The sequence below is a fragment of the Papio anubis genome, chromosome 2 (assembly GCF_008728515.1).
Source record: "Papio anubis isolate 15944 chromosome 2, Panubis1.0, whole genome shotgun sequence".
Lineage (NCBI taxonomy): Eukaryota > Metazoa > Chordata > Mammalia > Primates > Cercopithecidae > Papio > Papio anubis.
This window is the reverse complement of record NC_044977.1, coordinates 152310969-152337261: the sequence shown is the minus strand read 5'-3', so window position 1 is coordinate 152337261 and position 26293 is coordinate 152310969. Positions and strand designations below refer to the sequence as shown.

The 26293-nt window shown below is 39.3% G+C and overlaps 2 protein-coding genes across 5 annotated transcripts in view; one reads left to right on the top strand and one right to left on the bottom strand.

Moving 5' to 3' along the window:
* Positions 1 to 381: 381 nt before the first annotated feature.
* On the top strand, positions 382 to 13318 carry MRPS22 (mitochondrial ribosomal protein S22). 4 transcript variants are annotated; one of them, XM_003895037.4, is made up of 8 exons: positions 382 to 587; positions 3262 to 3428; positions 4541 to 4705; positions 6561 to 6704; positions 7357 to 7440; positions 8916 to 9061; positions 11891 to 11999; positions 13118 to 13318. In XM_003895037.4, the coding sequence occupies exons 1-8, from the start codon at positions 416 to 418 to the stop codon at positions 13211 to 13213; spliced, it is 1083 nt and encodes a 360-aa protein (XP_003895086.1). In that variant the 5' UTR covers positions 382 to 415; the 3' UTR covers positions 13214 to 13318. The 4 variants fall into 4 exon arrangements, with proteins under 4 accessions (XP_003895086.1, XP_009199879.1, XP_009199880.1 ...); XM_009201615.3 differs by having other exon boundaries at positions 391 to 587; positions 3265 to 3428; XM_009201616.2 differs by having other exon boundaries at positions 391 to 587; positions 7411 to 7440; positions 13118 to 13251.
* A 465-nt stretch (positions 13319 to 13783) lies between these two features.
* Positions 13784 to 26293, bottom strand: part of COPB2 (COPI coat complex subunit beta 2) — a 34019-nt gene continuing 21509 nt past the window's right edge. Inside the window, exons 13-22 of the mRNA XM_003895035.3 lie at positions 25973 to 26116; positions 24863 to 24993; positions 24427 to 24634; positions 18280 to 18390; positions 16956 to 17170; positions 15161 to 15253; positions 14889 to 15069; positions 14630 to 14698; positions 14400 to 14471; positions 13784 to 14158 (exon numbers count right to left, since the gene is read on the bottom strand). Of these exons, the coding sequence (XP_003895084.1) occupies positions 14063 to 14158; positions 14400 to 14471; positions 14630 to 14698; positions 14889 to 15069; positions 15161 to 15253; positions 16956 to 17170; positions 18280 to 18390; positions 24427 to 24634; positions 24863 to 24993; positions 25973 to 26116 (1320 nt within the window). The 3' untranslated portion in view covers positions 13784 to 14062. The remainder of the gene's footprint in view (positions 14159 to 14399; positions 14472 to 14629; positions 14699 to 14888; positions 15070 to 15160; positions 15254 to 16955; positions 17171 to 18279; positions 18391 to 24426; positions 24635 to 24862; positions 24994 to 25972; positions 26117 to 26293) is intronic.

Sequence of the window (26293 nt, the reverse complement as noted above, 5' to 3'; positions counted from 1 at the left end):
AGCATGCCTGGCTAATTTTTGTATTTTTAGTAGAGACGCGGTTTCACCACGTTGGCCAGGCTGATCTCGAACTCCTGACCTCAGGTGATCCTCCCGCCTTGGCCTCCCAAACTGCTGGGATTACAGGCATGAGCCACCGCGCCTGGCCGGAAATGTGTTACTTAGAACGGTGGAAACGGGTAGGAAAAAGAGCATATAGGGAAAAAGGTGTAAGTTTTAACTTTATGCATAGGGAAGGACATAAACACCATCTGCTTGTGAATAAGTGGTTTAGAAGAAACAATCTACAAGGGCCCGGAAGACTTCCGGCCCTCTCCGCCTTTAACTAGACTACATTTCCCAGAATGCTGCAAGAACCGGGCGTGACTCGGAAATCCCTCCCAGCCACCTCCGGCGCAAGTGGCCGCTGATAATCATGGCGTCCCTCAGAACCACTGTGTCGCTGTGGAACCTCCTGAGGGGTTCTCCAGGCGTGAAAAGGGTCTGTTTCCGGGCTGGAATCCAGCCCTGGCACGGTGGCCTGCTCCAACCGCTACCTTGCTCTTTCGAGGTGGGGCTGCCACGCTGCCGGTTCAGCTCCGAGGCCGGTAAGTGACCTTCCGGACTTTCGCTGGGGCGTTCTTCTGGGAGACGTAGATCCTGTTTCTGGCAGGCGAAAACCACGCGGTAGCCTCTGCGACACGTATCGTAGCGCTTCCTCAGATTCAGCTGTCTTCCTTCTGTACCTGTGGAGTTTGTCCTCACCTGCATACCTGTTCATTCGTTCACTCACTCAGCTACAGTGCCTGAGTTCCGCTCCTTGCAGAGTACTCTGCTAAGCCTCGTGGGATATGGCAAACTAAGACTGACACAGACCTTTCCCTATGGGAACTCATGTCCATGGGGAATTGGCAGTGCAGTGTGACCCAGGCTGTGATAGGGGACGCACACAGGAGAGGCACTCAAACTAGGTTGGAAGGTCAGGGAAGGGTTCCTGACAAATATGACCAAAGCGAGTGCTGGTTAGCCATGCTAAGGAGAAAGCAAGAAGCTTCTCAAGCATAAGAGACAATAGCAGATGTCCAGAAATGAGACTGAGCACAGATATTTGGGAACCCATTTTGGAGGTAGGATTGATAAGGCTTGATTAAGGCTTTGGATATGAGTTTAAAGGGACAAATTAGGATTGTTTCTTAAGTTTTTGACTGGAATAGAGGTTTGTCCCATTTACACCAAGATGGAGAAGATTAATTGTTGGAACCGTTATTTTGGGGCGGGGGGTAGTGCAGGAGTAGATGAGATCAGGAGATGGGAAAGGAGGCAGAATTAAACCTATTTGGGATACATTAAATTTGAGGTGACTTTGAGAGTCATCTGTTCAGTATGGAGTTAGATATAAAGTAAGGAACATCGGAGTAAAAATGGTAACTAAAGCTGAGCGAATGGGTGAGACTGAGGAGAGAGTAGTGTTGAGCACCTGCTGTGTGCTGGATACCCTAAGGAACTCTGGGTGCCAGAGATGAGTATTACACAAGGTTCTGGTCTTCATAGAGCACATCACTTAGTGAGAGACATAGTGTAAGTAAGCAGACCACCTTAACATGTTTTCTAAATGATGTTGGAAGCCATTCGTGAATTTTAAGCTTGGGAGTAATCTTGATTACATTTTAAAGAGATTACTCTGGTTGCTCTATGGAGAATGATCTGTAGTGGGGCCAGAATGGAGAAAGGGAGGCTGATGCAAGAGATGAGGATGGCCTTGACTAGAGTAGTAGCAGTGGGAAATGGAGGATTAAAATGAGATTTATGAAGGCAAACAATCAGTATATTCTCTGCCAGTGTTTTTGTTTTGTTTTGTTTTGTTTTTTTGTAAAATGGGGATAATCGTAGTGTTACCTCATGGGTTGTTGTGAGTATTAAATGGGCTGAATGTGTAAAGTACTTAGTTCAGTCAGTATTGGCATGTAGTAAATAGCTAATAAATGGTAGCTCTTATAATTACTGTTGTTATTACTACAGCTATTTGATTACTATTGTTATTACTATTGCTATTGGCTAGATCTGGAGGATCAGGGAGAATTTAGGAATGACTAAGATTTCTGGCCTGTATGACCTACTGGATGATGCTGAAATAGGGAACAGTAGAAAATGCAGGTTTGAGACAAGGGAAAGTTGATGGGTTCTGACTTGGCAGTATTCAAGTACATGAGAGAGCTTGGGTAATTGGATGGAAGGTGATCTTCGCTGGAGATTCAGATTTTAGAGTTTCCGGCATATAAAGGTAAAAGTCATGGGAGGATAGGAGAAATCATCGAGTAGGAATCTGAGAAGGGAGAAAAGGACATCGTTCAGAATCTGTAGGGATACCAACATTTGTAGGACTGGGAGAGGAAGAGGTGACTAGGAACAAATGACTTTTTCTTTCTTTTTTGCTAATGGAAATGGAAGTAGAAGTTAGGCAAAGCAGTAGGCAAACTGCATGAGGCAGAGCTAAGATTTGATTCTCTGCTTATGTCAAAGGCTCTTCCATGATACCACACGGCCTCTTCAGTATCATGTCCAGTGAACCAAGTCTCTCTTTCCTAGCTGCAGTCTCTTAGCCTAGACTTTCCCTCCCTTTTTTCTCTGCCATGATTAGGCTCTTTGGACGCTTTCTTTGACCCTGTCACGCCCATCCCTAGTTCAGGCTATGCTGAGTTTCTTCCTCTGCAATCACCCAAGCCCCATACCTCTCCTGTATACCATACCTCTCACATTATGTCTCCCCACACCTCCCACTTATACCGAGGAGCACTATGATAAATTGGAAACCATCTAGGAACCAGAACCAGACAAACCTTGGTTTAAATTTTGACTCTATCACTTAATAGCTAGTTGTCTTTTGGTAGGCTTCAGCATCCTCATTTATGAAATTGGATTTATCAGTACCTATTTTGTGAGTGGTTATAAGCATTCCTGAAAATGTATGTTATATCTGCCATATAGGAGACAACTCTGTAAGTGGCAGCAACCATTACAGTTATTACATTAATTACTTTATTCCTGTTACTTCCTCTAATAGCCTGTCCTTTTGGCAGAGACTGAGTCTATCTCCTTATCATAATGAAAGATCAGTAAATCTTAAATGAAGAAATGAATGAATGCATCTCATAGGTATTAGCATTTTGCAGTGCCAAGGTAGACATTGTGCTAATGCTTTTTATTGTTAACTTACTTTTCTATTTAGAAGTCTTGTTAGCTTGTCGTTTTTGTCAGCTTCTTATTTACTAAAGTCCATTTTAGCAGAATCTGGTAGCCCAGAGACCAAGAAACCTACATTTATGGATGAGGAAGTTCAAAGCATACTCACGAAAATGACAGGCTTGAACTTGCAGAAGACTTTTAAACCAGCTGTACAAGAACTGAAGCCACCAACCTATAAGCTAATGACTCAGGCACAGTTGGAAGAGGTACGTGAATGCAGGAATATTGTTAGAGTACCTTTCTTTAAGGGGTTTAACAACATTTCTAGAGGCCCCTCCAGATGCTTATAGCTATTCTTCCATAGGCATTAGTGAAAGGTAGTACCAGGCATAGGACTGAGAAAAGAAATGTGAGTAGTCAGCCAGAGAGGGGCAGGGAGCATGGCTGGAATTGAGCAGACTAGGGCGTATGGATCAGGTCTGGGTATTCAGAGAGTATCCTCTGTCCTCTCAAGCCAGCCTGAGCACCCTTCCTTTGTCCTGCTTGCTCCAGCTTCCTTCCTGGAGAAACATCTACTGTGATCTGCCTTGGAGCTGAAGCTTTGGGGATATTGTGAGATCCTGCATGGAAACAGGATGTTTTCCAGGCACCAGTGTCCTCCTCAGTACCATGGGTACTGCTTTGTGGAAAACACTTTGATGTATGAATATGTAAAGCATTAATACTCATCTTTCTGATTCAAAAGTAATTTATAGTCAGCAAAATATATATCTCTCTCTTCAGTAGTAGATTACATGAAGAGTAAAAGTCCCCCTTTTCACCTCCTAGAGGTAACCGCTGTTAACAGTATGGCATGAAGCAGTGTAGTCAGTGGTTAAGAGAATGGGCTTGAAGTTGGGTTGTCTAGGTTCAAATACCAGTGCTGCAATTTCCTAGCAATTTACTTAACATCTGTGTGCCTCTGGTTTTTCTTATGTAAAATGTAGATGATAACAATTGCACCTAACTCATAAGGTAATTGAGGCCATTAAATGAGCCAAATACATTGAGACTATTTGAACAATATCTGGCACATAGTAAACACCCAAAAACTGCATTCTTTTATTCTGTTTCGAGCAGCTTTTGTAGCCTGGCTTTGCTCAAAGCATTCCTTTGTGGTTTTGATAATGGTTGAGCCTATAGCTGGTGGTCTCAGCCACATCGCAGAGGCAAAGGCCAGGGCTCACAAGTCCAGGTTTGGTGTTTTACTCACTGATTTGTGGCTACAGCTTCTTTTCTTTGAAGTTTTTTGTATTTTTTATTAGTATCTGCTTTTGTCAGATGATCCTTCTGTTATGTAACCTTGTGGCTTTCCTTAATAAATATTTTCTTTCATTAGGCTACAAGACAGGCAGTTGAGGCAGCTAAAGTACGATTAAAAATGCCACCGGTTCTGGAAGAGCGAGTACCAATAAATGATGTGTTAGCTGAAGATACGATTTTGGAAGGAACAGAAACAACCAAATATGTGTTTACTGATATATCATATAGCATACCACACCGGGTGAGTATATGTCTACTTGCAAAATGATCTTTGTTTGAAATACCATGTGGAGAAGGGCTTGAGAGATGATGTGACCTGGCTGTCTCTGATGCGTCCAAACCAGATTTCCTCTGACTGGGTGAGACCCTTCTGGAAGACACACTATAAGAGGCATGAGAAATGCAGACCAGCCCCATGTTATGATGCTACCATTTCTCAGCAGATAATAGGCACAATATTTTCCAGATTCCAGATGTGCTGAGGCAGAACAAGGGGTACACAGATACAGACAGAAACCCATCCCAAACCACAAATGGATAAAAATCTACAAGGCAGTGGAATCTGGAGACTCTTTTTGCCTAAGTTAGATGGATTTCTTTAGCTGAAGCTTTTTGAGAAGATAGAATGTTTCTGTCCTATAAATTCCTTGATGATGCCAAGAAACTCAATCATCCTAAAGGATTTTCACTTTCCAGAATTTTCAGTAAGAATGACAGATGTTTCTCAGATAATTTTCAGGCGTCACCACTTCTTCTGTTGTGATTGTTATTCTCTGGCTCCTCTTTCCTTGATTGCAAATTTAAAAGAACACTCTGGCATTTTAGAAATATATCAGTTTTGTATTTGAGCCTTTGCAAGTAAAGAATAAAAAGAGAGTAGTTTACAGTTCAGCCCACAGAATGCATTAGAACACTATAGAAGGCTGAGTTTGGGAGAAGGTCCACTCCATATTAATCTTTTATTATACATGATTATGGTTAGAAAATGATTTGAGCTGTGTTCAACACCAGCCATCTGTATACTTGACATAATGAACATGAGTCACAGAGTTTCAATTTTAATTAGTTTTTGTTTTGTGATGCTTTAATATATGTTTGCAGTGCTACAAAGGCTGGTTGGGAAGCATTTTGTAACTTGAAAGGGAGGAGAAAGGAACTTGGAATTCAGGTTTCTCAAATTACCAAAATCCTTCTGAGGAAAAATTGTATTACGTTGGCATGTGCTTTTTTTTTCTGATTGACTGTTGATGAAAGTTTTAATTATGTTATCTTGAGAACATATTTAGAGACTCCTACACCTCTGAAAAGTTGAGAGTCAGTATGGTTTGGTTAATTTATACATTAATCAGGTGTGTATCAATTATCAGCAGTGTGTGAGGCTCCATATATGCCACTCTGGGTATTGCAAAAAATTATAATACACATTTCCTGCCCTTTTCCAGTTATATTATAATATCTGAGGGGTGCCAAAAATCTTGCCCAGCATAAATTTCCAGTTGAATGGTATAAAAAGTAGGTAGAGTTTAGAGGAGGAAGTGATCCCATGGCCTGGGACTTGGCAGTTGGAAGAGCGAAGTGACCAGACAGGTGGACCAGACAGCCTCTCAGACATGTTTACGTCTCATGCCAATATGAGAAATCATAGAAGTGTAGAAATAAGACTCCCCATTCTTGGGTTTTTTCCTTTTATCCCAAGGACTTTAAACATAGATCATAAAGTAGTAAAATCTGTTTAGATGAGATTTTGGGATAGAGAAATGAAAGTTTGGAAAGGTCATAGCACTTCTTTCCTCTAAAATGCATATAGATGAATCTCAGCTTAGCTTTTTTTGTATCGAACTCACGTTAGGACTATAGTTGGTACTTACTGAATACTTTCATTTTAGATTTCTGATTGTCAGATGCACAGCAGTGATTAGTGAAGGAAGTATCAAACCTTGCCAAGTCTTTGAGGTTTAAAATTATCATTGAACTCATATGCATGATTGCATTTTATATTGTTGATTGCAAATTATTCTTATAATGGCCTTAGTGGGACACAGGAACTAAAAATAAGTCCTCACAAACGCATCCTTGATTATGTTTTTCTATTTTAGGAGCGTTTTATTGTCGTTAGAGAACCAAGTGGCACACTACGCAAAGCCTCTTGGGAAGAACGGGACCGGATGATACAAATTTATTTCCCAAAAGAAGGTCGTAAAGTTTTGACACCAATAATTTTCAAGGAAGAAAATCTTAGGGTAAGGTGACTTAGGTTTTATATTTTAGAGCCAGTGGCAGCGATTTATTTGTAGAACCAGTTGGCTTTGTGCCTTGATCCAGATAAACATTTCTAATGGTAACTTGACTTCTTTGTTTTTTTTTTTTGAGTCAGAGTTTCGCTCCTTTCGCCCAGGCTGCAGTGCAGTGGCGGGATCTCAGCTCACTGCAACCTCTGCCTTCCAGTCTCAAGCGATTCTCCTGCCTCAGCCTCCCGAGTAGCTGGGATTGCAGGTGCCCGCCACCACATCCGGCTAATTTTTCTATTTTTAGTAGAGACGGGGTTTCACCATGTTGGCCAGGCTGGTCTCGAACTCCTGACCTCATGGTTCGCCCGCCACTCCGCCTCCCAAAGTGCTGGGATTACAGGTGTGGGCCACCACACCCGGCTGACTTCTTTCTTAATAGAATCCTCCTTCCCACCTAAGATGGGTTGTACTAGGGTTCTTTCCTAATTGGCTTAGCTGGAATTTGAATCTAGGTGTGACAATTACAAAGCCTGTGTTATTTCTTTATGCTTCTTCATGAGCACGGAGTGGCCAGTGTGTGGGTGGGCAGGCCTGTCATGGCATCAGAACAGGTGCTGAACTTCAGTGTTCTCATGTGATGCTAACTCTGCTGTGTGGTTTTTAGACTATGTATAGTCAGGACAGGCATGTTGATGTCCTCAATCTCTGCTTTGCCCAGTTTGAGCCAGATTCCGCTGAGTATATCAAGGTGAGTATATTTTAGTTTCTAAAATGTAGGCTTAAGTATGGTTATGAGTCTGATTTTTAATCTAGCCAACGAATTTGGTTATAAGTTTTGATACAGGGGAAAGGGAAGAGAAATACCTGAAAATCTGTTGAGTACAGATGTGTGCCAGATATATATTTTATCATCACAACTACCCTTGATTAAAGATGAAGGAATTTAAGCTTGTAGAGTTAAGTAGCTTGCTGAAAGTTGCATAGCTACTAAGTGGTAGGGTAGTTTGATAACCCAAGTTTGATGACAAAGTCTATTCTCTTAAAAAGTTTACCATATAGGAATCAAATTATTTACTAAACTTTTGCCAAAGTACAGTGTGTTTGTCTTACAGCTCAGTAAGTATTCATTAGTACCTTCTATATGTAAGGTATTGTTTTGGGCGTATAGGTGATGCCACGAACTAGGATAGGGTATGCTGTGCCAAAGCCAGCAGTCCAGATATGGCTGTGGGCAAAGGTGCTAGTACGTATACAGATAATTATCTCCTCAGGCCTAAAATGGTAGACATTAAAAGATTACAAATTCTTTGAAGAAAGACTTCATAGGGGTGTTAAGGAGGGTTCTAGAAGTGCAGGAAATGTTGTGGCATGTATATGTAGGGGAGTGATTCAAGATTAAGCTAGGAAGGTAGATGCAGCCACATCATAGGTGACCTCAGATGCTAGGCTGAGGAATCTGGAATTCAGTCAGCAGACCTTTGAAAGCCTTTTGAACAGAGGAATGCCCCCATTAGAACCTTCATTTAAGAAGATCAATCTGGAAGGAGGACTGAAGGACTTTTAGTAAGATGGAATGAGCTAGCTGGTAGAAAAGGGTAGTTGATGGGAGGGATAGGGGAAAGGGAGAGTAGTGAAAAGATATTCTTGATTAATTTTCTCCAATAGTGACCAAGAAGTGGGCGCTACATTATTTCCAGTGGTCTCTATATGCATAATTGGTGCATAATAAATTACAGTTGGCCTGCCAAAAAGTAATTAATATGGCTATGTTTGGTATCTTGCTCCAGGCTGCCACATACTTCTACAGTAGAGAAGGCACAGACTTGCTGTCATTTAGACAAATTCTTCTCTTTTTTATTTTTTTAAAGACAGGGTCTTATTCCATGGCCTACCATGCCCAACTAATTTTTTAAAACATTTTCCTAGAGATGAGGACTGCTCAAGCAGTCCTTCCACCTCAGCCTCCCAAAGTGTTGGGATTACAGGCATGAGACACCGTGCCTGGCCAAAATTCTTTCTTAGTAGAATCCTCCTCCTCCCCTAAGGTGGGTTGTACTAGGAATGGTTTAAATTATACCTATTGGTTAATGATATGGAGGCAACTGTAAGTAGACGTGGTTTTACTTGCTTGGGCAGCACTCATGCTAATCAGTGTACGTTGAATAATGCTGCATACATCTTTTTATGTTCATGTTTCTGAAAAGTTGCATTTTATGTGGATAGGTTCATCACAAGACCTATGAAGATATAGATAAACACGGAAAATATGACCTTTTACGTTCAACAAGATACTTTGGTGGAATGGTGTGGTATTTTGTAAATAATAAAAAGATTGATGGTTTGCTGATTGACCAGATTCAGAGAGATTTGTAAGTATGATCTTAGTAAGTGAAAGAATCATTCTTATTGCCCTAACAGTTCATCTGTATTTAAGCTATGGTATTTTCCAATGATAACAGTGTACTGTCTAGTGCTTGCTTACCTCAGCTTATGGAGTTTTTCTTTTAGTATAATAACCTAGCTCTCCTAGTTTTTGCTTTTATATAAACAGTGCTAGACTCTTGAAAGAGTAAGTGGCTTTGGATCTGTACTGTAAACCCTCAATAATAACTTATCCTGAGGTCACCAATGCTCCTAGGTTGGTGAACTTTCCAGATTCTGAAAGGAGGATTAAATAGGAAATGTAAAGAAGTAGAAATAAGCTCTGTGCTTATTTTCTGGTAGAACTATTTCTAGGGCTTTTCAGTAAACACATCCTTTAACTTATGAAAATACTTTTGATACCCTTGCTTTTACAAGATTTTTAAGGCATCAAAAAAGCTGCTTTTCAGAGTAGCGTGAAACAAAAAAATATCTGTTGTATTTTAGCATAAGCTGGTGTGCTCCCAGGCTTCTAGCTGGAAATAATCATACAACTTGTAATAAAACTGAAGAGAAAATAGTTTTTGAGCATCTTTCTATCAGTTGATTTAGGAAGGCCAAAATGACAAGGAAGTAGCATGGCTGTAGTAAGAAAATCAGCTTTCTACAAAAAGCCCTTGCTGGACTCAAAAGTCTGAACTACAAGACAGTTTTGAGATTACTGCCACCTTCAGACTGTTAGATTTTGACTCCCAGAGTATCCTAACATGTAATACAAACCATATACACAAAGGTAAGGCATGTAGAACTGAAAGTTCCACAGAACTTATCTTCAGAATAAAATACAGCCCATACTTGGAAAAAGGGCATCATGTCTCATAGAAACAACATTCCTAATGATGATGATTTCCAGGCCAGCCCATTTCACCAGCATATGTAGTGCAATATAATCAGAGGGCAGAAATACACCTTCATACCCCATAACTGGGGCTGTGGTGATGGGGACGCTCAAGTGACTTGCCTTCATGTGCATTATCTCCTGTGAATGAATTTTCTACTTATAAAGTTTCTTGAGTTTAATCATTCTGAAGTTGTTTTATTATTAAAACAGTATGTTCTTATAAAAAATTAGAGCAATACAGAAATGTTTGAAAATTAAAGTTCTTTATTGGGGTGTATTAATAAATGATATTATAGTGTTACTCATCACATGTAAGCTTTACATCTGAAGCAATTCATGCTTACTGGGAGGGAAGTTTGGGTACTTAGCTTTTCCTGCTATTCCTAGGTAAAGGCCCTCCTGTGGTCATTCTGAACAGATAAGTGAGCTTACTGCAAATCCCAGGCTGGACAGTAGAGGGTGCATATCCTCACTGAATGAAGCTCAGGCAAGAATTAGGATTCTGCACACATTTATTCCAGACTCAAGTCCCACTGTTAGTTTTTATATTGAGATTCTTTTAAAATCTTTTTGAAATATAATTTATTTGCTCTTGAAGTATGGGTGGGGTGTTAAGCTAAATTTAAATTGTTCTGTGAGGCACAGGCATTATACTTCAGCATGAACCTAATGAAGCCCTGAACATACCAACAGGTAGCAATCCAGTTAAGCTGTTTATAAGGCCACACGCCTAAGCTCCAAAGGGAATTTTAATTTTTTATTGGGGAGACATTTCATTGCTACATTTAGTAGACTTTGTTAGATTATAACAAGCACAATAGATTTGTAATGAATATTTTTTATTTCGCCCCCCAAAAAAGCTTTACTATACCAACAGCTGTTTTCCCAAGAGATGGCCTTTAGGGTACATGAGCCTCAGGATAAGCCCAGAGCATTTCTCTAAGGCTTCCAAGGCTTGAGGAATTCTATACTTACTCCCACTGTCACCCTGCCCTTCATCCCTCAGCTCAGGTAAAGGGAACACAGGGAAGGCTGAAGAGTGCTAGCTGCGGAAGCTAGCACTGAATTAGGGTGTCCTCAGCCCTCCATTCCCAACTGGAAGCCAGTAGTTCACTTAGTGTATATAGCAGAGCCTCAAGAGCACAAGCATTTTGCATGTTATTTTTATATGCCCTCCAGTGATGAAATGGCAAATGGTGGGAAAATGTCAGCAGTGTGAGAAGATAGTGATTGTTTGGTTTTGCTAGGAAAGTTTTAATGTTGGTAAAAATTGTTTATACATTTCTGAGAAGTACAAACCAGAAGAACTGAATTCTTGTTCTGGCTTTTTCATTGGTAGTTGTGTGATGCTGAAGTTAGATTACTGATGTAGAACCCGATTTTCCTTTTTGTCTGATGTGTGTGTATGATTTCAAATTTGCTTCACTAGGATGCTAGTTATTTTACTAATCCGTTCCTGTGAATAGTCTGGTGGCCTGAAAGTCTTTCCTTGGAACCTTAGGGGGGCTCTTGTAGAGGCATTTGTCTCTGTTAGCAGATGTCACTTAGAGGCAAGTGACTTTGAGCTCCCTGTGACCACCACCCTCCTGCTTATGTGGGATGAAGCTGTATTTCTGTCCTCTGAGTTGGGTTAGACTATTACATGCTGGTGAAGTGAGCTGGCGTGGAAATTATCTACCATTAGGAATGTTGTTTCTGTGAGAAATGATGCTCTTTTTCCAAAAAGGATATAGCCACATTTGGAATATATTCACTTTCATAAATTGGACACTTCCTGCAGTGACTACTTTTTGAAACTGTAAAAGTGAAGGTCCTTCCCCAATACCCCCAGCCTGAGGAAAGTCTGAAATGTAGTTTGAAGTTGGCACACACTTTTACAGGACTGTGAATCAAATGAAGAAAACCCCTAGATAACATTAAACCCTTTCGTTCTCAGAATCGATGACGCAACCAGCTTGGTCCAGCTGTATCACATACTCCATCCAGACGGCCAGTCGGCTCAAGAGGCCAAGGATCAGGCTGCTGAGGGAATAAATTTAATCAAGGTAAAGTTTTTTTTTCCATATTGGTTGTTTTCTGATAGTAATTGAGTTGGGAAAAATTCAGAATTGGGTCATAATTAATGGTAACTAAACAGATTTGTGAATATGGGACATCTGTGGTCTTGAAAACATCAGTATGATTTGTCCCCCTATTTCTTCAGCCTGGACAGAAACAGGGGAGGGGGTTAGAGTGCAGTAAAGTAGGTTGAGTGATGTGGTGCTAGCAGCTGGAGTCCAGAGAAGTTCCGACAGTGCAGGGAGCAGCCCCCTTGTTCTTTGGAGCATTGGAAGGGCTGAGCTGCATCTGAGGCGTTCAAGTCACCAGCACGACAGGGTAGAGGACTAAGTAGCACATGTCCCCCAGAGCAGCTTCCTGTCTTTGTGTGGTCACATCACATCGGGGGAAATGGGCATGTGTCAAGAAGTGGAGAGTGTGATGCTTGTATATCACCAAGCCTTAGTTGTCCTTCATTTTGGAGCTGCATACCTCTCAACTCCATGGGCTTATATACATTTATCTGTAAATGCTAAGAGTTGAGATGATTTTTTCAGGAAGGGAAGGGGAGGAGATTGTGTAATTTCATCTCTTCTAATACCCAGAATATATGTGGTTTTGTGGAACTGGCTTCTATCCTGGTAATACTGTTTGCATGCTGCAAAACAGTTGTAAGTTTTACTAAGGAAACAATGACCTGTGATGACATCCTAGGAAGAGTAGAGAGAAACCACAGTACTGATTTTATGAACCTGATAAAGCACAATGTTTTTGGAGAAAATATTCTTTAAAGTGAAAAATCAGTTTGGTAACTTTTAGCCTCCAGAATTCTCTCTAACCTAATGGTTTTTGATCTAGCAGGAAGTATTAATATTAATACAATGTCAGGGTCTTACTTGGATACTTCTGGTGTTTAGAATTAGTATTGCTTGAAATGTGTTGGGTATTGTTTTTCTGTCCATGTGTGTTTATTAGTGTATAATCGGGAAAAATTGTGAAATTTGAAAGACCTTTTTAAGTAGGACTCTTTGCTACTACAGAAATGCTAATGATGTCTCAAAATTGAAAAAGTTTATAAATAGCATATGTCCTATTGTTTTAAAACTTTACTTTTTAATTTAAACAGGTCTTTGCAAAAACAGAAGCACAGAAGGGAGCCTATATAGAACTAACACTGCAAACTTATCAAGAAGCACTCAGTCGCCATTCTGCAGCTTCCTAAAAATATTTTAAAAATACATTTATTTTACTAAATACTGACTACATTTCTCTGTTAATATTGAGCTAAACGTTAAAAAATGGCCAGATTAAAAGGTATCAATTTGTAGTTCTCCCTACAAAGCAAAAATTACTACCCTACTCACTTTCCTAGGCTACAAGGATATTTGAGTGCCCAGTTATGAATTTTTTGAATCATGTTAGATGAGTGTACAGTTAAAAAGTTGTTTTTTTGTGTGTGTTACCAAATAGGGTAGACGGTAATTTGGACAGACCCCAGCTTAATGAGGTCAGAGGAACAGAGGTTTCACATCCTGACTCCAGAAATGGGTAGCTGCTAGATAAAATTGGGGCAAGACTTGTGGAATGATGCAATGAGGTCAAGAAAAAGGGTTTAGAGAATTACAGCATGGATATTCAGCTCTAAGAAAAATGTGATTGACAGCATTTGAAAATGCAGATTTAGTTATGCAAAGAAAAGAGAGTGGGGCTGATCCCTAGGCAAGGTGTAGTTGCGGCTCAGCCTTCTAAAACTAGAAGCCTATTTTCATTACTGAGAAAGGAAACAAAAGTATCTTCCATTAATTCAAAAGGTTTTATGAGATACGGTCTAATAGTATGAAAAAAATCAAAGCCCATGTCTGTTTTAGTTAACAAGGAAAACACAGTGATTTAAATGCTGCACATAAACTCTTCTTAAGATGATGTGGGCATTATGCTCCCAGTGGTCCACAGTATTTACATATAAAAATGTAAGAAATGTCTCATAGTCCAAAGCACTGTGGTCAGGGTAGCAATCAATACCTATATATAATAATGATCTGTTTAGTCAGGTAAATGGAAAGCATTACAGTCAGTCATCCAAAATATCTTCATCCAGATTGATATCTGTTGTGTCAATATCTTCTAATTCCAAATTATCCAAATCTACTTCTAGTTCGAGTAAACTCTGCAAACAAAAGAGGGTAATTAAGTTTTACAGTACTGTTAAAGGAAAGTTATCCGTGGGTTCATGATCCAAAGTGGGAACTAAAATTTTCTTAATAGTCAAGAAAAGCATCTTCCCATTTCAAAGCCCCTGCTCTGAAACCTGATTCTGTCACTTAAACCACAGAGGCCTATGTATTCTCCAAATATTGATGGGGAGGAGGATGGGGTAGAGGGAGGTTTGAGTATGATGTCTGACCTACCTTTTCTTCTTTGTTGGCCGTGTGGGAGGCCACAATAACTGGAGTAGGAGAAGCAGGTTTCCCATCAAGTTCCTGAAACCCCAAGTGAAGATATATGTGAAGACAAGGGAATTTACTCAGGAATTTAAAGTTTTCCCCCAAGAGAAGGATGATCAGAATTAGGAAGTGGGAGATGATGTTTAAAAGTGAACCATCTCAGCCAAAGTTATCACATGAAGTCCTCTGCTGACCTGTTGAGCTGTAGAGCTTGAGGGCTGAAAGCCTTTTGCCTCTTCCATGACGTTTCTCTCTTCATTTGGCTATCGGAGAATAAAGCAATGATGAAATGAGATATTTTGAAATCATAATTTATCTATGAACTTGGCCTAAATCTCAGATATCAGCTCTTAATTTTAAAAAAAGTATTTACTGCAGTTCAAAATCTGAAGTCATGAATGTACTTCCACCCTGTAGTTACAATAAATGAAGCTTGACATCCTGGCCACTCACCGTGACAAGTGGGTACTGTTTGGCTGGCCACAGATCAGCATGTGTTTCCTTCACCCATTCTTCCACAACAAAGGCTTCTTTTAATCCAGGGAATAGGTTTTCATACTCTGTTGGATCAGCAAGGGATTCTGCTGCTTTCTGATTGACTTTTGAGAGATTCTCTCTCCAGAGTTTCACTACCCTATTATAGACATCATGGAACCGAACAGAGACTAAGTAAGTCTGCTCTCTTTTTATTGGAAACATTTCTTCCTAAAATTAAAAGTCTGTACCTTGAAACCTGACTGGGTAAGTAAGTTCGGGCCAGGAAGGCAGCTTCTGGCAGCCGTCCAGTTCTAATCAAGAGCTCTAGGCAGGCATCAACCCTAAACATTAAAAAGGAAAGTTACTGTTACCAAGAATAAACACTATAATAATGGCACGATAAAAAGAAACGAAATTTAGAAATTTAGTGTTGCAAAGCCAAAAATCTCCCCAATTTTCACGCATACATCTCATTTCTGTCACTTGTCTTTTAATGGTTGTTACATAACACACTCCAAGGGTATAAGGGATAAGACAGCTTTCCTGACTACTTTGAATCTACTTAATTTTAATAATTCCTAAGAACCTAAAGGGGCTTTTCAAGAGGAGTTAAGGCAGGTTAGATTAGCAAATATTAAAGGCATAAGGATATATGCCAGCAGAAATTCAGTTCCACAAGACAAATATATAGGGTAGTGTCTCCAACATGGGAAGGGCCAGACAAGCCAGTGGTGCCCAGCAGAATACCAAAGTCTTATTTTTTCTATTTTAATTTCATTTTTTTTCTGTGCAAGTTTTATGAAGTGGACAATGTGTTTCAGAATTCCGAACTTTTTGGATTTTCGAAAGGTGATACCGTATGTATGCTATGTATTACCTCACATCCTCAGCATGAAAAAGCCACAAACAGTACTTATGCAGGAATGTTAAATGCAATAAAAATGTACCAAGTTGGTATAAAAGCAACTAAAAATAGGAAAACAGAGTTCAGCTCAGGTCTTGCCATCCAAACAGTTATAAAAAACTGTTTTCAGAATATTTTTGGATTTTTGAATTATGGATAAGGAATAGTGGGGTCTATTCTTACAGGCATATAAATTCATAAATACATTCACATACATACAATGGGGTGCACATTCAAAGTTCCATGGCGAAGTATGGGATTGTAAACAAATAATCAGTATGTAGGGGAAGGTTAAAGAATACTTTCAGGCCAGGTGCGGTGGCTCACACCTATAATCCCAGCACTTTGGGAGGACAAGGCAGGCAGATCACCTGAGGTCAGGAGTTTGAGACCAGCCTGGTTAACATGGTGAGACCCCGTCTCTATTAAAAATCCAAGCCGGGTGTGGTGGCACATGCTTGTAATCCCAGCTACTTGGGAGGCTGAGGCAGGAGAAGGGCTTGAACCAGGGAGACAAAGGCTGCAATTAGCCGAGATCATGCCACTGCACTCCAGCCTGGGCAACAGAGTGAGACTCCATCTCAAAAAAAAAAAAAAAGAAAAGAATACTTTTGTTTTTTATTTCATAATACTACCAACTAATGTCCAAATAATTTGGTTTATGCTAACTCAGACTTAAAAATACGAGACATCTTCATGCTTTATAGTGTGCTCAAATCTAAAAGTAGCTGGCATACTTATCCCCTTTTGTTCTTGCCATAAATGGATCAAAATTATCCAATTTGGGTAAAATCACCTGCCCTTCAGGTACCTACTACAGCAGCTCAATAGCCTGCTGCAATCATAAAATAAAATGCTTCCACCATTAACTGGCAGGACTGTTGAGAAAGGTGTTTAACGTTTCTCCCACTTGAGCCTCCCTGAACAGCTCATTTAGCTCAAACATTTAGATCAGATGTGCTAAACGCATCTCTTGCTGAAGGTGAGTGCCACCAAGGCAGCACTGTCCTGCTCTGACTGCCCGGTCTATTCAACACCATTTAGCCATTCATCAGTTCTCTCTAGGGCTCATTCTTCACATGCCTCTCCAAAAACCATCCTCGGTGTAGAATTAATTAATCTTTTAAATTAATACTCACTTGCCCTGTAAAAAGTAGCTCATGAATGCCACATTATTTTTGCCATCTCTCTCCGCACCCTCTGCTAGCTTGTTCACCATATTAGCATTTCCAGAGGCAGTGGCCAAAAGCAGCAGGCCCCCATAATCCTGTGCATGGTGCAGGCACTCCTGGGCTAGGCCAAACTGACATTTACTAATGGCAAGTTCAGCAAGTTGTTTCCATTTCTGTTCTGACTGTAAGAAAAGAGTTTCCAAGTTAAAATATCTTTAGAAATAAGCATTTACATTTCCAACATTATTTTGTTAACTGTGTGGACAATGGAAGATACTTATATAGAGAGAGAGCTGTGCTTAAGTTGGCTCTATCAAAATAAGAATGGCTAAAATGTACAATTCAGGAAACGGAAATTATTCACATATACAAAATGAATTTAAACAAATCAGTTTTAATGATGTGTGAATAATTATAATCAACCCATTATATTTTATCTTATAATTACACAGGAAAAGTAAAACCATCTCACTGGAGTTTTAAGGTAATTAGACTGCAATTATTTTAACAAGTGATTTAATACCGCTTTTTTGAAAGCATACAGAACTGTTTATGTCTTTAAATATTTCACAATAATATTATGTCTCACTTGTAGCTTTTCAAAACTCAAAATGCTGCATGTTTAGATGATCTTAACATAGCTAAAATTTATTTTGCACATCCGAAATTAATTTACCAATAAATGCTAGTCTTAAACCACAATTGGGAGCCTCAATATACAAAGATCTATAAAAATATCATTACAAAAATGGTATTAACATTTCTCCCACTTGAGCCTCCCTGAACAGCTCATTTAGCTCAAACATTTAGACCAGATGTGCTAAGAGCATCTGCTGCTCAAGGTGAGTGCCACCAAGGCAGCACTGTCCTTCTCTGACTGCCTGCTCTATTCAATACCAAAAGACAAACGGGTTGGGCTGTCTTTCAAAACCCCTTTTCAAAACCAACGTATTTTTAGCTAGTTTCAGACTCTGGCAAATGACTGCTATGTCCGTACTCTTAGGCTTTCCAGACTAGTTTACATACTGTTTTACATCTTACCTTGCAAAATATGTCTCACTTAAGATATGAAAACAATTTTTCTTAGAGTGCTAAGAATATCTCCAATGTAATCAATTTATGCAAAGTTTAACATAATACATCTTTTAAAAATATCAGAGACAATAACTTCACCAAAATGAGCCACTAATTTGCATTTGGGAAAACTTTAATAACAAAACATTATACCAAACACATAGAAGTACCTACTGACTTTTCCATCAGTTATGAAAAATCATGAATTAGTACATACCTCTGCTTCCACTGCTAACTGGTATGCAATTTTTAACTCTCCAAGTTGAAGAGCAAGCTCAAAACGATGCTCAGGATCTGTGGATACTGTAAGAGCTTGCTGCTTGAAGCCCTAAACAGATTTTTAAAAATTACATACATATGTCATTTATGCATACAAAAATGTATATATGTTTTATATATATACACACACACATACACAGTGTACACACATTCACAGAGAAAATCATTTCTCTCTCAAACTAGAAACCCCACTATTTAATGAGAAGATGGAATAATTAAGGAGCCATTAAAGTAACTGGTAAGAACAAACCTGGCAGATAAGATAGTCAGTGACAGAATTCTTACTGTTTATTAGGATAATGGAAGCTTGCTAATGCTAAACTCAAGTAACTAGTAAAACTGGAAATGTAAATATAAACAGATATGTCAAAAAGAAAGGAATTTTGCAAAGTTGGGAATGAACAAGAATCATTTCAAAAGAAGAAAACTAGCTGCAGCAGTGTAAACTTAGCTGTTGGTAATCTACTCAACTAGGATGGGAAGTAGAGATCATCTAGTCCAATCCCTCATTTTGCACATAAGACTATTAGCAGTAAATGGGCAAAGAAAAGGGAGTCAAATATAAAACCTTCCAACTTTCTATCATCTGTAAGTCATAGCAAACATCGTGTATTCAGGTGCAGTCACCAATCAGGTGTCATTACCTTGTTGGTCTCAAGTCCAGTTTATCAGCAAGTATCCAAAAGACAGGAAGTCTAAAATTTCCTTCCCATGCTCCATTAAGGCATTAAGAACAAGCTTTTAAACCAGGGGTCTCCCAACCAACCGGTCTGTGGCCTGTTAGGAATCGGGCCGCATAGCAGGGGGTAAGCAGTGGGTGGGTGAGTGAGCGAGCATTACCGCCTAAACTCTGCCTCCTGTCAGCTCTGTGATGCATTAGATTCTCACAGGAGCGTAAACCCTGTTGTGAAGTGTGCATGTGGTAGGTCTAGGTTCCGTGCTCCTTATGAGACTCTAATGCCTGGTGATCTGAGATGGAACAGTTTGATCCTGAAATGCACCCCCTCCTGTCTGTGGAAAAATTGTCTGTCTGCCACGAAACCGGTCCCTGGTGCCAAAAAGGTTGGGGACCACTGTTGTAAATCAACTATTGTAATTATTAAATTAGCCTCTCCTTCAAGACAAACAGTACTGATGGGGTCATTTTTCGCTCTAGGGACGTAATGTGTTAGACTGAAAACTCGGATAGTTTACCTCTTCACCAGACTGAGAGGGAATGCTCAGTTACGGGAGAGTCAAGATTGAGAAGCTGGACAGCTTTAGGGTTCTGTCTGGCTATATCTTCAGGGTGGCTTTATCATCAAGTTTGAAATGTTTTAACTTAGCTTATACAGGCTGCCACCCCGCCCCCATCCATCCATGAATACGATGTAAATAAAGCATTCTAAATAACCGGAGTTACTTTTCTTCACCAGCATTGATATAGATAACATAAAACCCAAAAGTGGAGGATGGAAGATCTCTGGAACTAGTCAGATACAGCCAAGGGCAAAACAGATGAAATAAGGCAGACTAAATATATATACTTTTGTTTTCTGCTAATTCCCTACTACTAATAAAATCACACTAAAAGGATTTTTTTTTTTAAAGGCACGAACTCCCAACACACAGAAAGGGAGAGGAAACTAACAAAAGTTTGGAAGCTGGAAAGCTGGTGGAGGAATATAAACATTCTGTTAAAACAGCAGAGAAAACAAATCCTAAATCAGGAGTGAGAACAGCATAGAAACAATGTGATTTACACCCAATATGTCTCATGAATGGTAGTGCTAAAAACAAACAAATTGCCCTAAAAGCATTTAGAAACTCTAGATCTGCTCCCCTCTCCCACCTCTTGACAAAGAAGACAGGTTTATTCTTTGGAGAGGGCAAACTAAAGAGTCTCCAGACTAGGAGATTCCAAGCGTACTTGGAGGAAGAAGTACGGAGTATCAAAGGAAAACAGGAGATTATGAAAATGGATACAGAGACTCAATGAAATATTAAATACTGAGACTCCAAGGTATCTTCTCTTGAGACTCCAGAATGATGGTGATTGGGGAGCTTTTCACTAAAATCTACTGAGCCCACGGGAAAAGACTTCAAAATACTAAAATGTCAACTCCATGAAGGCTACATGTCAGCAGAAACAGTGCCTAGTACATTGTTAAATTCGTTACATAAATGGAAAGTCATAAAAAATTCATTAGCTAAAGATACTGACATTGAGACTCCCTAATCAAATGGGCCAACCACACCAGATACTGTGAAGTCCAAACCCAATATGCCCCACCCACAAATTCAGACCTTCTGATCATCTGTTTCTTGTACCTTCACTCTTAAGTGAGGGCCCAAGGACATCAGATACTTAGGAAAATCGCTAACAGGAAAGATGGAGATCAAAATGAAGCAATAAAAGGAACTTGAAGGAAGCATACCATATAGGGGGAAGAGAAAACTTCAAAATCTAAAAACAAAAATATATCATTCATATCTGTAGAAGGATAAGAGAAACTTTTATCTATAAACAATAAGATTTTAAAAGAGAATAGGAAAATCAGTGCAGGACATACAACATTAACCATTCCAGAAAGACACAATACAGAAAACAAAGGAAGGAAATCACCATAGAATGATTCATGAAAATCTTTCAGAAATGTAGGACATAAGTTTCCCATTAAAAAAGCTCATCTAATAACTGGCAGGATTAATGAAAATTGATTCCTACCAAAGCCTACCATGATTATAACATTTCAGTACAACAGAGACGACATTCAGAAAGTTTCCACAGAGAAAAACCAGGTCATGTACTAAGAATGAGGAATAAAAACGGCTTTAGACTTAAACAATAACTACAAGGCAATGGAACAATGCCTTCAAAATTCTGAGAGAAAATTACCTCCAACAATTCTATACCAGTTAAATGGTTGAATATGTTTTAGGGTAGAACAATGGCACTTTCAGATATTCAAAGTCACAAAACAATTTATCTCCCATTAACAACCCTTTTCTCAGGAAACTGCTGAAGGGCGTGCTCTCCCAAAATGAGGGAGCAAAGCAGGAAAGGAGATAGGGGTATAAGAAACAATGGATCCAACAGGACAGAAGCAAAGGAAGCCCCAACATGATAGTGAAGGGAAATGCATGATGAGAGCAGGAAAACCAGTGCAGTCTGAAGGAGACTAAGCAAACTGAAAGGAGATCTTCGGGAACTCTGGAGAACCAGCAAAGTCCAGGGAGAACTAATCACAGGTACACAGAAAATTAAGCAAAGGGGGAAAAGAGACAATTATAGACTCCAGGGAAAACAAACAATTGCAGGAAAGGAAAGCTAGATAATATGCTACATGGTTCACCTGTGCGCAGTGATTGCACAGCCATAATAATGTAAACGTTTGAGTAGTGATCAATCAAAATTAGAACTGTTCTGAGAGATGAAGGATAGGAAAGTGGCGTGTATGTGGTAGACGCAGGGGAATGAAAGAAGGCGAAATCCTCATCTTCTACAGAGGGGGAAGTCACAAGAAATGCCTAAAGCTAAGAAATGAAGAAACTGCTATACTGCATGAAGATACAGAAATAAATACCAAAAGAATTAGATAAAATAAAGTACCTCTAGGGAGCAGGAAGCAAAAAGGAGGGAGGGCTGCTTTTTTCTTAAACTTTGCAAAACTTATTTTATGCTTTGCACATATGTGATTTTGCTTAAAAAACACTACATAAGAAAAAGTCAGGTCATGGTACATTTTATATTATATGTATTTTAATCACAATTTTTTTAAAAAGCAGATGGGGTAAAGAGAAAAATGTAGTGTAGAATTGAAAATATCAGGAGACTGGAAAAGAGGCACAGAAGAGGAAGACTGGTATGTTCTTCCATTTGTTTGTGTCCTCTTTTATTTCACTGAGCAGTGGTTTGTAGTTCTCCTTGAAGAGGTCCTTTACATCCCTTGTAAGTTGGATTCCTAGGTATTCTATTCTCTTTGAAGCAATTGTGAATGGAAGTTCATTCATGATTCGGCTCTCTGTTTGTCTGTTACTGGTGTATAAGAATGCTTGTGATTTTTGCACATTAATTTTGTATCCTGAGACTTTGCTGAAGTTGCTTATCAGCTTAAGGAGATTTTGGGCTGAGACAATGGGGTTTTCTAAATATACAATCATGTCATCTGCAAAGAGGGACAATTTGACTTCTTCTTTTCCTAACTGAATACCCTAATCAATATCGTGAAAATGGCCATACTGCCCAAGGTAATTTATAGATTCAATGCCATCCCCATCAAGCTACCAATGACTTTCTTCACAGAATTGGAAAAAACTGCTTTAAAGTTCATATGGAACCAAAAAAGAGCCCGCATCTCCAAGACAATCCTAAGTCAAAAGAACAAAGCTGGAGGCATCACGCTACCTGACTTCAAACTATACTACAAGGCTACAGTAACCAAAACAGCATGGTACTGGTACCAAAACAGAGATATAGACCAATGGAACAGAACAGAGTCCTCAGAAATAATACCACACATCTACAGCCATCTGATCTTTGACAAACCTGAGAGAAACAAGAAATGGGGAAAGGATTCCCTATTTAATAAATGGTGCTGGGAAAATTGGCTAGCCATCAGTAGAAAGCTGAAACTGGATCCTTTCCTTACTCCTTATACGAAAATTAATTCAAGATGGATTAGAGACTTAAATGTTAGACCTAATACCATAAAAATCCTAGAGGAAAACCTAGGTAGTACCATTCAGGACATAGGCATGGGCAAAGACTTCATGTCTAAAACACCAAAAGCAACGGCAGCAAAAGCCAAAATTGACAAATGGGATCTCATTAAACTAAAGAGCTTCTGCACAGCAAAAGAAACTATCATCAGAGTGAACAGGCAACCTACAGAATGGGAGAAAATTTTGGCAATCTACTCATCTGACAAAGGGCTAATATCCAGAACCTACAAAGAACTCAAACAAATTTACAAGAAAAAAACAGACAACCCCATCAAAAAGTGGGCAAAGGATATGAACAGACATTTCTCAAAAGAAGACATTCATACAGCCAACAAACACATGAAAAAATGCTCATCATCACTGGCCATCAGAGAAATGCAAATCAAAACCACAATGAGATACCATCTCACACCAGTTAGAATGGCGATCATTCAAAAGTCAGGAAACAACAGGTGCTGGAGAGGATGTGGAGAAATAGGAACACTTTTACACTGTTGGTGGGATTGTAAACTAGTTCAACCATTATGGAAAACAGTATGGCGATTCCTCAAGGATCTAGAACCAGATGTACCATATGACCCAGCCATCCCATTACTGGGTATATACCCAAAGGATTATAAATCATGCTGCTATAAAGACACATGCACACGTATGTTTATTGCGGCACTATTCACAATAGCAAAGACTTGGAATCAACCCAAATGTCCATCAGTGACAGATTGGATTAAGAAAATGTGGCACATATACACCATGGAATACTATGCAGCCATAAAAAAGGATGAGTTTGTGTCCTTTGTAGGGACATGGATGCAGCTGGAATCCATCATTCTTAGCAAACTATCACAAGAACAGAAAACCAAACACCACATGTTCTCACTCATAGGTGGGAACTGAACAATGAGATCACCTGGACTCGGGAAGGGGAACATCACACACCGGGGCCTATCAAGGGGAGGGGGGAGGGGGGAGGGATTGCATTGGGAGTTATACCTGATGTAAATGACGAGTTGATGGGTGCTGACGAGTTGATGGGTGCAGCACACCAACATGGCACAAGTATACATATGTAACAAACCTGCACGTTATGCACATGTACCCTAGAACTTAAAGTATAATAATAATAATAATAATAAAAAAAAAAAAAAGAGAAAGACTGATAAATCACCTCTAACATTTAAAGGGGGCATTGAGAAAGCAGAAGGAAGCGTGTAAGAAGGGTGCATCATATGCTGTAACAAGTGCCTTAAACTCACAGGAGAAATTCTATTGCCACAGAAATCAGTTGGCAATTAAGAAATAAAGTTTTTCAACTCCATACTAATTTGCTTTCAAATTGCTAGTTTTAAAAAACAAAAAGAAAACACAAAACAAAACCTCTTACCTGTTTTTCCAAAAAGTGTGCAACTCTGGTCCTCTGTTCTTTTGGAATGGTAGGAAGGACCTTATCAGCCATGCTAAAGTCCCTCCGCATGACGGCTGTCTGGTATTCCAGGACTGAAACCAGCAGGGAATAGCTAACGATGTTCAATTCTTTATCCCCCAGATAAAGCCTGTTGTCTTTAGGAATGTAGCCTAGGAGATACATCGTCCTATAAAAGACACAGAAACCAAGTTAGAAATTCAAATCTGCAATTACACAAACACACGCCCCGCCAACCTGCCTCTTGCTCAAAACCTTCCTGTCTGATTGATACATTTTTGGTTACCAATAGGCAACCTACTAAAACTATACCACTGAAAAATCAGCCTATCATTGCTACAAGCCAACAACAGATTTTGCTAAAATTTAGAACAAATGCGAAATGGTACTCAGGTACCTGTCCAAGTGGGCAATGGTGACTATTTCTCCTCCAACATAATAATTTAATCTGTTCACAGAACTTGTGTAAATGAAGCAATCGCCTACCCAAAGCCCCGTTTTCACAATTTCCTGAATCTCACCAAGAACCTGCAGAAAGAAAATAAAGACTATTACTTTATCCAGCATCAGAAATCTCTCAATAAAAAGCTGAATATATTTGAGGGTGATATGGTAGAATAAGGAGTGCAAAGTAAAATCCTTCCTATTTCCAGAAAGAAAAATTTTCCTTGGAATTTTTTTTGAGATGGAGTCTCTGTTAACCAGGTTAGAGTACAGTGGTGTAACCTCTGCTCACTGCCAACCTCCGCCTCCCGGATTCAAGTGATTCTCCTGCCTCAGCCTCCCAAGTAGCTGGGATTACAGGTGCCTGCCACCATGCCTGGCTAATTTTTATGTTTTTCGCAGAGACGGGGTTTCACCATGCCAAGTTAAGGTCAGGTCTTAAGCTCCTGACCTCAAGTGATCTGCCCACCTTGGCCTCCCAAAGTGCTGGGATTATAGGTGTGAGCCACTGCAACTGGCTGGAGTTTCTTTCTTCATTTAAGAACAGATTCCTACTCAATATAACCCTTAGGCTCAAAACAGAAAAAAAAAAAAAAAAAGAACAGATTCCTAGATTAGTATTTGTAATGTGAAATCTCATTGTTGGGCCAAAACCATGATATAAAAGAACACTGATCTAAACTTAGACCCTTCATAACTTGAAAATGAAATATTAAGTATTTCACAAAATCTAGGATATCTGCATTATGAATGATTTACCATTTGGGAGCTCATTTAAATCACTGACTAAATAGTCTTAGGACCAAAACGACTACAATTTCTTTACTGAAAGATATCAAAGTAAGTCTAAAGAATTCCTAAAATCAAAGCACAAATTTCTTTTAAACGTATTTTCAAAGTTTGATCTATGAGTCAAGATTTTAATTTTCACATTTCACCAGAAATCCTTAAATGCTGTCTCCTCAAACCTAATTTATAACGAAATGTTAAAATCAGTAAAGTCTGTTGTAAGAATATAAATCATTTAAATAGAAAGCTAAAAGCGATGTGCTGATCCATTTACCTCAAAGGCATCTTCAATGCCATCTTCAGTAACTCCCTCATGTGTTTCCTGTGCAGCCAAGACTTTTTCTGACAGATACTTAAGGATAAAAAATGATTCCTCAGTAGCAATACAGACTAGCTCTCCAGAGTCAGACCAGAAAATCTGCAACACAACAAAATCATAGACAACTGATTTGGATTTCTGAGTGGATATGACAAACTGCACATACTTGATTTCTTACAACATTTATCTTCTTATATCAAGATAATAAGTATTCACTTAACAATTTTATGTGGCATTATTTGGGAGGGTGGCCAGGGCAGGGCTATGCTATTTAGC

What these genes read in the sequence shown, in the direction of transcription:
- MRPS22 (XM_003895037.4), top strand. Translation starts at nt 416, where the DNA reads ATGGCGTCCCTCAGAACCACTGTGTCGCTGTGGAACCTCCTGAGGGGT. An exon ending in CATATAGCATACCACACCGG is followed by an intron (nt 4,706 to 6,560) that starts GTGAGTATATGT and finishes TTTCTATTTTAG; the next exon opens with GAGCGTTTTATTGTCGTTAG. An exon ending in TCAAGGAAGAAAATCTTAGG is followed by an intron (nt 6,705 to 7,356) that starts GTAAGGTGACTT and finishes TGTGGTTTTTAG; the next exon opens with ACTATGTATAGTCAGGACAG.